The 14,593-nt window shown below is 39.3% G+C and overlaps 1 protein-coding gene across 1 annotated transcript in view; it reads right to left on the reverse strand.

Moving 5' to 3' along the window:
- Positions 1-3,304: 3,304 nt before the first annotated feature.
- ATP6AP2 (ATPase H+ transporting accessory protein 2) overlaps positions 3,305-14,593 on the reverse strand; it is a 132,204-nt gene continuing 120,915 nt past the window's right edge. The window contains exons 7-13 of the mRNA XM_060002523.1: positions 14,449-14,580; positions 9,544-9,639; positions 9,265-9,402; positions 8,305-8,358; positions 7,262-7,411; positions 6,254-6,373; positions 3,305-4,305 (exon numbers count right to left, since the gene is read on the reverse strand). Of these exons, the coding sequence (XP_059858506.1) occupies positions 4,111-4,305; positions 6,254-6,373; positions 7,262-7,411; positions 8,305-8,358; positions 9,265-9,402; positions 9,544-9,639; positions 14,449-14,580 (885 nt within the window). The 3' untranslated portion in view covers positions 3,305-4,110. The remainder of the gene's footprint in view (positions 4,306-6,253; positions 6,374-7,261; positions 7,412-8,304; positions 8,359-9,264; positions 9,403-9,543; positions 9,640-14,448; positions 14,581-14,593) is intronic.

Here is a 14,593-nt window from a genome sequence, read left to right on the forward strand (position 1 = left end):
GATCTCCCTGTGCTATGCTGCTGCTTCCCACCAGCCAACTATTTTACATTCAGTAGTGTATATATGTTGATGCTACTCTCACTTTGCCCCAGCTTCGCCCTCCCATCCCATTTCCTCAAGTCCATTTTCTGCGTCTACCTCTTTATTCCTGCCCTGCAACTAGGTTCATCAGTACCTTTTTTTTTTAGATTCCATATATATGCGTTAGCATAAACCATACTGTTTTAATCATAGGGGCTTTATGTTTTAATATCTGGTAGAGAGTTCACCCTTGTAACTTTTCCTTTTCACTGTTCTCTTAGTTTTTCATATATAAACTTTAGGATCAACCTGTCTAGCTCCATAAAAACATTTTTATTTTCATTAGGATCAGATTAAATGTGTTAATTAACTTAGGAAGAACTGACATTTTTATGATGATGTTGTGGGTTGAATTTTGTCCACCACAAAGATATGTTGAAGTTCTAACCCCTGGTACCACACAAGGTGACCTTATTTGGAAATAGGGTCGTTGCAGATGTAAGTAGTTAAGATGAGGTCATACTGGAGTGGGCCCAGTACTGAGGGTGGGCCCTTAGTCCAATATGACTGTTCTTATAAAAAGGAATTCTGCCTCAAGTCTAGCATAGAAATACAGGTTTGAGTTTCCAGCCTGCTGGCCTGTGCCCACAATCACATGAACCAGCTCCTTAAAATAAATGTGCATGTATATATGTGTGTGTATATGTATTTTTCATACATTCTCTGGAGCACACCGACTGATATACATGTTGTTTTTCTATTCAAAAAGATGTCTTTTCATTTGTCTATTTTTGTGTCTTTTAAGAGTGGTTCAAAATTGAAACTTGGTTTCTATAGCCATGGTTTGAGATATAACATTCTGGGCTTGTACGTTCTTTCCTTGGGTTTCTTGACAATGCTGTTCTGCCCTCGCAGTACTTTGTATATTACACATGAGAAGTCTGATGCTAGGCAAATTTTCTTATTCATATAAGTAATTTGACCTTGTGCCTGGAAGCCCTGAAGATCTTTTGTCTTAAAAGTCTAAAATTTTAATGAGATATGTCTCAGAGTTGATAGATTAGTGTCAATTTTCTGAAGTACATGGTGGGCCATTTCAATATGTAGATTTAAATTTTCTCTTATTTCTTGGATTAGAGTTTAAAAAAAGGTAATGTCACCGAAGATTAGACATATTGAGATCATGTGCCTCCTGACATCATGAGCAAATATCAAACCAACAATTTTATAGAGAGACATTCTATAAAATCACTGGCCATTACTTTTTCAAAAGTGAACCAGTGGTCCAGTGGTCAGGACTCGGCACTTTCACTTGCTGGGGCCCCGGGTTCAATCCCTGGTCCAGTCTCTGGTTGGGGAACTGAGACTAAGGAGACAGGACAACTAAGCGAAATGCGCTCCTGGACTGCATCTGGGTCCAGTAAAAGGTCACTAGAGTAGGACAACTGACATAATTTACTAACCAAAGTTTGTTCCTATTATTTGCAATCAAGAAACTAGCCAGTACATATCAGTGGTACAATGATGGGCCCAAGCAGAGTTCCTTGAATTTGGTACTATTATTATAGTTTATATTAAGCATTCACAAACCTTTGAGCATGTTATCCCACTGAATGCTGACTTTCACAAACCTGGAGTATTACCATCCCCGTTATGTAGATGAAAAACTTTGATTCAGAGAGGATTAAGGGATTTGCCCAAGATTGTTCAGCTAATAAGTGGTGAATTGGATAACTGAATTCATCTTTATTTCAGTTACAGTGCTTCTTAACTAATGCCTTTTTCTGACGACAACTTATTTTTCCAGGAAACCACTGCATAGTCTGTCGTGAAAAGGCTGGAAAGAAACCTACCGGAAGCCAAGGTTGGAAGGCCTGATGCCACTGCACGTTTTGGAAATTGTTGGTCGATCACCCATTAAAAAGTAAGTTTATGGCTTCCATATTATTTGGTACTAGTGAAAATGGATTCAGGATAGCATTCCTTCACAAAAGACAGCCAAAGAAAGTAAAAAACCAATTTTCTATTACTCTTAACAGAATTAGGCTATAAGCAGCATCTACCACATGTAGAATCTCAGGTATTTTATAAACCTGGAATATCCCACCGATTAGATATAAAGTGACTGGGTTTTCTCTTTCAGTGTCAGTGGAATAGTCTGCCATGAGCCTGACTTTCCTGCCTCTCACACAAATCTTGACCTCATGATTTATGTTCCTGAACAAATTAGACTTAAGAGCAAATCATCAGCAACAGGTATAATAATCTTGGCAGAACATTTATTTTAATTAATTGCTTTCTGCCTACCACAGATGGAAGGGTGCTAATGCAAGGATTAGTGCTGTCATGTTGATTTTTTTTCTTCTCCTAGAACTTAGTCTCATCAGTTTTAAATTACAAAGGCACTGGTTTACTTCCTATTTCATCATAACAATCTAACTTCTGTGGCAATATTTATATAATAAACTTGTGAAAGAAGAAGGAATTTTAACTGCTCTGCAGCGTTGTAGATCCCTGTTCCCCAGACATAGGCCCTGTTGGGTTCCGTGGGGGTCAGAGTGTTTGCGGAAAATGCCCTCACCCTCATAAACCTGGCAGGGGGTAGTGGTGGAGAACACTTGAATGATTTTAGGGCCATTAGTTTTTCTTTCCTGTGGAGTTATCAGCTTCACTATTTATAGTTCAGTGAGAGGCAAAAAGAAAACAAAAATTTCCTCCACTCTATGGAAGTTTAACACTGTAACTGTCAGCGGTATCCTGCAGTAGTGGTAGAAAACGCAGCTAAATAGACTCTGTCTTCTCAGGTTATTGATTTGATGTTCTTTGCAAAGAAGAGGCAGACAGAGCTAATACTAAACCCAAGTAGGGTTCAAAAAGGTGAATATTACAACTAATTGATTGTAGAGTATGAAGAACTAATAAGGTAAAGGCTTAAGGGATACCGTTTTAAATTCTTATAGCTTACCCAATTCGATTTTTAAACTTCAGGATTATGTAGCTAAGTTACTTCAGTATGAGAGTTGTGCTGCCCTGCCCCTGGGAAGGAAATTTAAGCCTTCCCTACCTGAAGTCTAAGTAAGTGTGAATTTATCACATATTCTGTATAAATTCAGTAACAAGCATAGTAATTGAAATGTCCTCCTCATATTGGTAATGAATCTCAGGAGGCAGTGAGAATAAACCGTTTGTGTAACAAAATAGCCAATTCTGATTAGATTACAGCCAATTTTGATTAGATTAAAACCCTTTTCAGTTAGGTTTTTACAATATAAAATAGCTCTAATATTGAAATGACACAAATTTGGAATCATTATTAACTTTATTTGCCACTCTTTATTATTGGTCCACTTCCACATGAAAAGTAGGGAGCATCTACTTCCACTTAGCATTCTATAGAATAACCAGAGTAACTTACAAAAGGGGAAAAATTACTGAAATCATGCCCCACGATGTCCCCCACATGTTTTTGTGTGTGTAATTACAAGCATCTATAACTCCACAAAGCTAGTTCCTGTTTACATCAATGTAGTATCTATCTTTAATATCCACACCTGACCATTCGGATCACCAAACTTTCAGAAGAGGTTAAAAAACAGCTGTAGTCTGTCAATCAGATGGAAGTCCAAATCTAAGTGACTATATAAGCACATACATAGTTTAGAGCTGCTTGAAGTTAAAAACCTTTACTCGTTTCAGAGGTATTTACATTAAGACGTTCATGTTCATAGTATATGACAGTCCAATTATCACTTTCACCTGTCCTGTGTAAGGAAGTAAGTTAAGCATTTTAAGCATTTCAAATTCAGTGCATTTTCCCAACACAAACTGTCCTATATGAAATAAATATTTATTTCAGTGCATGTTTCCAAATATTAAATGGAATGAAATTAATTGTATTAAATGGTTATATCAATCATAGTATTTGAGCATCTATATCACACAGCTATAATTCGCTCTAAAAGAGCATCATCACAGGCACACAAAATAGAGAACACAAATCTGCTTTTTTATACTATCTACTTTACACACTAAAAGATTTATTATAACGAAAATTTCCAAACCCCTTTTCTAAGTTGGCATAAGGAAAGTTCAATCCATTCGAATCTTCTGGTTTGTCATCCTATAAATGATGCTATCATATCCAGGATCCATGTTCCAAATATTGTAAGAGGTGATAATCACAGCCAAGGCCAAGGCGATCATTATCCAAAGTATCATGTTGAAAACCACTGGATATTCAAAATTATACTTATATGCGAGGTTATAGGTACTTGATGGGTCCTTCTACAATAAAGAAATCAAGAGGGAAGAATGTTTGTTAAGTTAGGAAATTATCCCAGTTTGCTAGCTATGATTCATTTATCTAACAAACTATATTAATAAGTGGCATAAGAGCTCCTTTTATATTAGGAGGAACCAAGAAGGGGAGCCTTCACAGAGAAGGTAAGCACACTGTTTGGTGGAGGTATATATATAGTGCTCCAACTGCTTGCAACGCCGATAACGTGACTGTAAGTATACTGTGATCCAGCCAGTTCATGCCCTGGGGAACACACTTGTAGATGTAGATGTGTACCAAGACATGTGCAAGGATATCCATCAACGGGATGGACAATTGTGGCACATCCCGTGGAACATAGAGTAGTTCAGGTCATTTTACTGCTGTATTTATCAACTTGCATGGCTCTTAAAAACAATACTGAGCCTTTGCTCAGAGTAAAATACATATAGTATGATTCTAGACAGGCAAAACCAAACATTATTTAAGGATAAATACATATTTATTAAAACTGTAAAGAAAAAGCCAGGGAATGGTTAGCCAGGGAATGGTTAACATAATATTCAGGAGAGCAATTACCTCTAGATGGGGAGGGTAAAGGAATAAGACAAGAGGGAGCTTCAGAAGAACAAGTATTCTCTTCAGCTTTATAACGTTAATTTTTAGAATTCTTCACTAGTATTACATGTTACATACTTTGTATGCTGTGTGTGGAAGGTGTGTCCTGCCAGGGAGGCTTTACATTTGCTTCTGCTGGAGGCCACCGGTCTTACCAGCCTGGGGCTGAGGTTTGTGTCAGTTTCTTGGCCTGGGGCTTCCTAGAACTTGCGGATAGTATAAATGTGAGCCTCAAACCCACATAAAGGTGGCCCTGTGGTTAAGGATTCCCTAGGAGACATTCCACCCCCAGCACATACCCCGACTGCACAGCCCCCAAGCTGCCTTCCTGTCTCCTTCTGCTGGCAGGCAGGCTGTTTTCTAGTCTGCCCTCACTGCGGGCACAGCCCTTTCAGGGTCCCATCAGGGTCCCAGCTTCACGGGGAGGCGTCAGTTCCAACTCCCCACAGAGAGCCCAGTTGCTCAGTAACCCAACTGGAAATGTTCCCAGGACAGCCTAACACAGTTCTCCAGTTCCCTTTCTTAGTTGCTCCTTAAGAGTTTCCTTTACTTTTTTGAGAGTTAAACTGTGCATTCAAGAGGGTGTTTACTTTTTATCCACTATTTCTAGCTCTGTAGTCGGAAAATTTCGCTTTGTCTAGCCTGCCATGCTGTCTTAAACAGAAGTCTTTCCACTCCGAAACAATCGCAAACCAGTCACATCTAGATTATCTTGAACACATTCATTATTTTTGAGCATCTCACTCTAAGTCCCACACAGCGATTGGTAAAACAGAGGAGAGTGCGGGCTGCAACCAAAGGAGAGCGTCCCTAAACGACTGGGAATCCGCCTGCTCTGAGAGATGAAGCCAGCTGTAAGTAATGTTCTTGGCCGTGCGCACACACACGCTTGTTTTACTAGGGCTGGCACCCTTGCCTATGTCCTCTAAATGCTTAAAAATCAAAGCAAGATCCAGGTCAAAATTGTATTAATAGAGAGTGTACGTAGCCGGAAAATGGGAGACTGTACCACAAAGACAATGTACCTCTGAGAAAAGCAGACTCCACAAGTTGAGAGCACCACACCACTCCCTCATGTTAACTTCTGAGGTCTCCTTGTAATACCCATATTTGAATTACCTTATGGGCTCTGACACATTTGCTTTTATCCCTAACAAAGTCTTGCATTATCTGACTACAACCCCAAAGAACTGAGCATCACTGGCAAAACACACATACCTACGTGAATAACTACGTGAATAAGAAACCTGCGATTTACTGACTGCTCATTCATACTGCCCACGAGTGATACAGGATTTAGTGGGGTTTTTAGAGTTAATCTAAAAACGTACTCACCGCTTGTTTTGCCTCGAGGATAGTCCTAGTCTTCCTCGCAAGGGATGTGTCGAACGATCTGACAGTCACTAACTCTACCACTGCATTCCCACCGTAGAGATTGTACATGTCATCTGCAAACTGAAGAGTTATTGACGTTACTATGAATCTCAAAACACATACTTATTTAAAATTTTTGTAAAGCTTCTGTGCACTACAAGAAAAAATACAAATACCTACTGGGTCATGAAATACAGTGTGTCTTAAAATAGGCAAGTCTTAAAGGTTTAAATATTCAGAGAAGTGTTAAGATTCTATAAACGTTCAAAATAAAATTACTTCCAGAAAGGAGTAGTCACTGAATTTGTTGGTGTATAAGTTGGGGGCAGGGAAGTAGGAAAAATGAAATCTTTGTTGTCTCTGGTTGATTGCAAACATCTACAAAGATTTAACTATGAAGCCTCACTGAAGAGCTGCAGGTGAATAACGTCAAGGGCAGAAGAAAACTAGCATTTACTAGTATCTGCTAAATGTCTGGTACTGTGCTAAGTGTTCTCCTTCGGTTATTTCATGGGGATTAACGGGGACAGAGTTTCGGGGAAGCTGAAAGTTCTGGCGATGGATGGTGGTACAGTTGCCCAACAATGTGAATGTACTTAGTGCCACAGAGCTGTATATACTTAGAAATGGTTAAATGGTAAATTTATGTTAGATATATTTTACCAGAGACATCCCTGGGATTTCCCTGGTGGTCCAGTGGTTAGGACTTGGCACTTTCACTGCCGGGGCCCGGGTTCGATCCCTGGTCGAGGAACTAAGATCCTGCAAGCCGCTCGGCAAGGCCAAAAAAAAGACGAAAGACAGACATCCCAACATACACCTGTGACCTACTCCATCCTCGGTCACTGAAATTAGAGGGCCCCTCAAAGAAGGTGAGTAAAAAGACTTCAATCAATAATTTCACTAAGCAGATTTTTCCCTAAAAGTCAAGTGCTCTAACTGCTCACACCCCATTCACTGATGGTTTACCTTTTGTAGAGCATCAACAAGGATCTTAGAAGCATCTCTAAATTGTTCAGAGTCTTCCCCGTAACGTTTCCCAATTTCGTCCAAACCTGCCAGCTCCAGTGAGTATAAATCAGGAGAATGATCCTTGGCTAGATGCTTATGTCGAGACAACTTAGGAGAACAAACAAAAGGAAATAGATGAAGTATTGTCAAACACAGCCAGTTGGAGTTTTACACCTAACTAAACTAGGCAGAAACACCCCAGGGTACCACAATAGTCTAGAACGGTGGCAAACAGAACTGGTTTAAATGGGAGTTTCTGATAAATCCAACACAAATCTCATTTTTAGGAGCAGTTATAATAAAAGCTCTTTTAAAAATTAAAAATTTCTTAGTTTAAAAACCTCAGGTACGGGCCAGGGTATGAAAGAGCAGATGGTTGGACCAGGCTGATCCCAGAAGAGATGAGCCATCAGTGCTCACAGAGCAGTCACCTCCCACACCACCAGCACTACACTTCCACACTCCCCAAACCAACCCCACTGAGAGTTTGGGCAACAACTTCAGAAGACGGCACACGGGTAAGATTTTCTATTTCATCATAGGAGGGTTTTTTTAAAAAAGTCATTCACCAAAATCACCAAAAATATATATATATATATATATATATATATATATATATATATACACACACACACACACTACAGGCATATATATTCCCTTCCTGACTTGGTCGACTGCATTATTAGTCCAAACTGTTTAAGTCTTGATGTCTGAGTCTTGATGTCTGACAAGAAATCAACAGGTCAGAAGCCTGTGTTCTTGGAAGATATATTAATACTATCCCTCCTAAAGGTAGAAATGCAAAGTAATTTGTTAACATGCGATGAGTTCAAACTTCCCAACACCACTGCTGATTTCTCAACTTCCATGGAATCATAAATCTAGGGCACATAAACTTTTTGACTGGTTTCACTATCATTCAACTATCATTCAAGGACTCTCTAGAAATGTCTTCCGGAACCAGAATAAATGGAACTGAAAAATTAGAGAAGCCTACTTACCAGACTTGAAATATCATGTAGCACTTGCAGTTCAGAAAGAAAAAGCAGATCAACCTGCAGAGAGCAGAAAGAAATGAGCATTATTTTATTTTATTTATTTATCTATTTTTTTGCGGTACACGGGCCTCTCACTGTTGTGGCCTCTCCCGTTGCGGAGCACAGGATCCGGACGTGCACGCTCAGCGGCCATGGCTCACGGGCCCAGCCGCTCCACGGCATGTGGGATCTTCCCGGACCGGGCCACGAACCCGCGTCCCCTGCATCGGCAGGCGGACTCCCAACCACTGCGCCACCAGGGAAGCCCAACAGCTTTATTTTTGATAAAGCTGTGATAAAGCATCTAAACTCTAAACTGGTTTTCCCTCAGGACATCAGAACATTCTGGCGCACTGCAACGAGGTCCTGCCAATAGCCTACTTTGCTCACATCCCTTGAAGAATAAAAGATGGTGGTCCTGGTCATCCAGAGTAGGTGAAGAAGGGAGGCTACCACAAAGGTGGCACGCCATGTGGTTAAGAGGGTGCATGAACAGGTGGTGAAGCTGGCATACAGGAGTCAAAAGTAAGGGTGGTGCCCTCCACTGTACAGTCAAGAATGAATTAGAAAAATGAGGCAACACATCAAAAGTGGCAGTGAATAATGGCTCCCACATTACCAGGTCCACACAGCTCTACCAACTAGTTACTGTGATTTCTGGCCTGTCAGGATCAATTGGTGGCAACCCTTGCGCTAGAACGTAGTGCTATTTATTACTACAGATCAGCTCACAAACAGAGTCAATTCATTCATGAGATTCATTTTTTAAAAATTACACTAAAGGAAAAAAGAATCTACTCCAAGCAATAAACTTGCAAAACTTTTCATTTTCTAAAAGGTCAAGTTTGCTCTAAAGTCAGGAGCATAAGAAATGGGCAATTACTAATGATGTTCATTTATTCATTCAATAACTGTACTACTTACTTCATTGTTCCTACTCAGAGAATTGAGGGGAAGTGAACTGAGAACAGAGTTTTCTTGAAACAGTCGATTGCGGAGCTGTCTTAGTGTTACTGAGAGATCTTCAAAAACCGAGTTTGCCTTCCCCACCATGTACACTCTCTGCAAGAATCCAAAAATTTTGTTACATTCTACAGAATAATTCCAATATACAGAGGTCTGTCAGCATTTTTCATAAATTTTCATTAAATAAAGCAAGCTTATTTTTTAAAGCATTTAAAATAAAAACTGTATCACACTTACTTCCTCACTGGGAGCCAACTGTAAAACTACAGGAGTTTCTTCAGAAAATAAGGAGTGAATGGAATTTGCAACGCTGTCAAGACTAAAAGGAACTGCCTGAAATTTAATAGTGAGATCTTAATTATTATCAGAACCAAAATGGGAAGAAAAATCATTTACATAGTATTAAAAAAAGAGCCTTAAAAAAAATGTACCAGCATTTTCTATGGAAATCAAAAAATCATATCCAAACACAAAGAGCCCTTTTGAGGGCACAAGAAGATTAAACAGCCCCCTAGTGGGCCAATGAGTTCGTGTCTCCAAATGTGCCTATATGAGAAAAAACGTGCAAAATAAAGGACAAAACATTACCTTCCACAAACGACCATTTTCTGGTGGTCATTCAGGTATTTTAAGCAGCAATACATCTGGTTTCAATATTGATAAAATATGCCACAATGAATGTATATTCTACAATAATGATAATGTATTAACTTGCATTTAAGAGAAGGTCAAAGGAATTTGAAGACTTGAATATAATTGAAAGAGACCATTTTTCATTTCAGAATTTTAAAAATGTTTATAAGATGTAGGGTTTGGTCTTCAGATAGACTGAAGACTCAGGCAAGGCATAAAGTATGTCACAAGAATTCTGAATGTGAAATTTATCTTGGGAACACATGATATTAATAAACCGAAATAGCTAATTGTGATAAAAATGTACTTTTTTCCGTGAATTTATTATTAAAGTGAAACATACACATAATATGGTGCACAGATCTTGGAGTCAAAGCTCAAGGAATATTTACAAATGGATATGCTCATATAAGCCAACCAGAGCAAAACAAAACATCAGCGCCCTACAAGTCTCTCTCCCCACTCCCTCCACCCCCAGGGGTAACCAAAATTCTGACGTCTATTCCCATAGACCTGTTTTTGCCCCACATTATTTTATGGTAATTTTCCCCTCAAAAACTTATTTTATTCTTAATATTATTACAACAAGCAGTACAGTAGTAATGTTTTTGTTTTAATGGAGATTTCGTACAGTGATTTTTTTTCCCCCAGTAATTGCCTTTACTATTATTAAAAGGTTCATGTGTATAAGTAGCTCGTTAACGTGGGCCAGGCAGAAATAAATGTGATTAATAAACGTGAAGTGTAATCTGTTTTTACTCTTACACAAGATGCATATTAACTCTTCCCCAAATTCTCTTAAAATAAGTTAATGAGTAACTGAAGAAGGGGAAGAGTTCCAGCTTGCAAAAGCATCCTGTTACAAGCTCCCTGAGTCAGCCACAAGCGCTCCTCCTTTTGCAAGCACACACTTCACTTCCTTGGGCTTTGGAAGGAATACGAGAACATGTAACAAACTCTCCAGCCTCATTTCACCTCAGTGGCACACACAGCAGGAAAGTTGAAGATTAAAGGTAACGTGTCCCTAGCAATCAAATTGGAGAAGCTACTGAGTCAGGTGAGCGCCAAACTGTGAAGGAAAAGAAAAAATTATATAGACTGCTATACTATAAAAGGAAAAAAGGTCACGCTTAAAATCCCATGACTGTTTTCTTCTACTACATTATAAGGATACACGTTTGTCCTGGGAAAAATGTAAATTCTGTATCTACAGGACTTGAAATCTAATGATAACAGCTAGCTAATCAAATAGAAGCTTTAAGTGGAATTCTAAGGCTTTTCCTTTTTTTGGGGGTGATTTTTCCCTCAGAGCTTTATATCTTTCCACCTACTGCCACTAAAAGGATTAGAAGCAGTCAGTCAGGGTCAAGCAATAACATGACCTCTTTTTAAATGTTTAGTTTTGGATTGTAGGCTAATGAAAATCTTAATGGCATATTGGATTTTTAATATACTTTATTTTTTGGCTGTGCTGTGTGGCCTATGGGATCGTAGTTTCCTGACCACGGATGGAACCTGTGCCCCCTGCAGTGGAAACGCGGCGTCTTAACCACTGGACCAGGGACGTCCCATATATACATTTTGTTTTGTTTTGTTTCCCTTTTTTGCGGTACGCAGGCCTCTCACCGCTGTGGCCTCTCCCGCTGTGGAGCGCAGGCTCAGCGGCCATGGCTCACAGGCCCAGCCGCTCCGCGGCATGTGGGATCCTCCCGGACTGGGGCACGAACCCGTGTCCCCTGCATCGGCAGGCAGACTCTCAACCACTGCGCCACCAGGGAAGCCCCCATATATACGGTTTTAAAAGAGATCTTCTACAGTGATTTTCACAGAAATCACATAACAAGCTACTTAATAATCTTTGCGAAGACTAAAAGTATCTTTTTCACGTCTTGCATTTTTATTGTTCCCTTCCTTCCATTTACTCTGAAATTCTTCTGGTTTCTTTAGCTCATTAATTTCCAATCTTTTAAATTATCTAACATGTGCCTGTAGGGTTATAAATTTTCCTGCTTCTTACCACTTTAGCTGTGCCCCACAATTTTTAAATATATGGCACATTTGTGATATTCAGTTCCAAATAATTTCAGCACTTCCACCATAATTTTCTCCTCAACCAATGAATTATTTAGGACTGTGTCTATTCCAGCTATCTTTTCTTGTTGGCTTTTTAAAAATTAATTTTTAAGAGTTATATATATACATGCGGTTTAAAGAGACAATTATCTAAGACTTTCTATGGAAGATAAGTTTGCGCATCCACTTCCTATTTCTATGAGGTACTTTCTTTCCTCCCCCGTCTTTTTTCTTCCTCACTTCGAGTTAGTTTTTCCAGTTTTATTGAGATACCGTTAACATACATCACTGTGTAAGTTTTAAGGTATACAACATGATGGTTTGACTTACATATACTGTGAAATGATTACTGCAATAAGTTTAGTGAACATCCATCATCTCATACAGATACAAAAAAAAGAGAAAGCAAAAAAAAATTTTTTTCCTTGTGATAACTTAGAATTTACCCTCTTGACAACTTTCACATGTATCACACAGCGGTGTTAACTACAGTCATCATGCTGACTGAACATTACATCCTTAGTACCTATTTATAGCACTCACCTTCAAATCTTTTGTTTCCTTTTCTTTTTACCACCACCTCTAAATGTTTATACTACTCCATCTTGATTTTTTAATTTTAGGCATTATGTATTTATCGGCCATTATAGAAAATGAGGATCTAGCTCTCCCACATTACCAACCACAGCCCTATCCCCTTACAAGCACTCTCTCTCTCCACCCTCCCAATAGTTATAATTTTCATTTCTGTATCATTTTATTATAACTACTTAAACAATATTCTCAGCCTAGCTTCATACTATGCAATTCCTGCTTTTCCTTTCTTGCGCTTCTGGTCCCTAATGGCAATGATGAGAAATCTGCTACCATTCTGCTCTCATTCCTTTGTCATGACAGCGTCTTTTCTCTCTGGCAACATCATTAGCGTCCGCGTCCTTGACAGTTCTTCAATTTCACTATACTTAGGTGTTGATTTGGCTTTAGTCTACCTCAGTGTGCTCTAAACCTGAGGAGTCGTTCTTGTGTTTGTTTCTACCATTTCCAAGCATTTTTTAAGGTATCATTTGTTACTGTATTCAGATTTAACTGCATTGTGGTCAGAGAGGGTGGTTTATATGATACTGATTATTATCCATTGAGATTTGCCTTGTGGCCTAGTACATGGTCATTTTTTTGTAAGCATGTCATGTGTGCTTGGAGATAATCTATACTAGACCACAGGAAAAGTGTGAAACATGCCCCACCACCAAAATCAACATCATATAGACCAGTGTTACAATGCAGTGAAATTAGAAACTGAAAAATCAAAACTTATTTTGAAAGAACCCATATGTTACAACACTTCTAAATAACTCATGGGTTAAAGAAATCAGTATATCAGTATAAATTACAAAATATTTTTAAGTGAAAATGAAAGCACCACATATCAAAAATATCTTTCAACTGCCTCTGGTTTCTATCCCTTCCTTTAACTCTTTCACAATTTTAATGTATGTATTTTTAAATCTCTTTTTGAGGCTGGTCTGTTATCTGCAGTAGTTCTAGGGGGATGAATTCTGTTTGTCGCACCTGCTGACTTTCTCATGGCGTTTTTTTCCTTCAAGTGTTTGGGAAATTCAACTCCTCTTCGATTCTTTTTTACCGGAGGAGCCCTGGGCTGGGGAGGTGTCTGTGTGGGGTGGATTGTGTGAATCTGGAGCATGTGACTGCACAGCACAAGCCCATAGTTCCGATTTCCCTTAGGGGGGCTCTTTGGGCCCCACAGCTAAGGGTGGCAACCCAGCTCCTTCATGGTAGCCCTGGGGCAGCTGGGGTTTTAATAGTCCTCCTTTCAAGAACAAGACAGCATTTTATAGCCCCAGGCTTTCTGTAGGGAACACAATTTCACCTCCAGCTCCTGCTCACCACTGTGGCTTTTGAATTCTCTATTCATATCTGGCACCTGTGTGTACCCCTTGCTTGCTTTCGAGTTTAGTGATACATGTAAAGATGTTTGGTGACTTCTATATGCTTACAGTAGAAGGACGGCCTCTCACAACAGCTCAGTCAGCCATATTGCCTGAAAGGCCAGTGAAGGGATAAGTGAGCCAGCAAAACTGCCTCCAGTCTCCTTCTTACACAAAAATGATAAAATTCTGAAGGGAAGGTGACAAAATAATGCCCTAGAAAATGTCAGCAGGTTACACCCTCAACTGGTTTCTCTTTTTTGAGCCTCTGACTATTCTGAGAGTGGGCCAATTTCTCTGTTACCTTAGAAAGTATTCTCATCCATGGCAAACAGCCAAGTCTCAATAAATTTACAACCATCATATAATTAAAAAAAGACTATCAGTGCATTAAAAAAACAACACGAGTGCTTAGAACACAATCCATAATGACAGCTGACAAAACAAAATTTTAAATGCATCCCTTTAATTCTTTATAATAAATACTCACATTTTCCAAAGGGTACGAAATGACACTGCCTGGGGGTAGAGCAAGCTTGTCCACTCCCTTCACCATCACCATAACGGTAGCCCGAGGACGGTGGAATAGGTTACCCACTGCGAGTCCCGGCCAAGAAAGGTCCTACACATTGAAA

Source organism: Delphinus delphis, chromosome X (genome assembly GCF_949987515.2).
Source record: "Delphinus delphis chromosome X, mDelDel1.2, whole genome shotgun sequence".
Classification (NCBI taxonomy): Eukaryota; Metazoa; Chordata; class Mammalia; order Artiodactyla; family Delphinidae; genus Delphinus; species Delphinus delphis.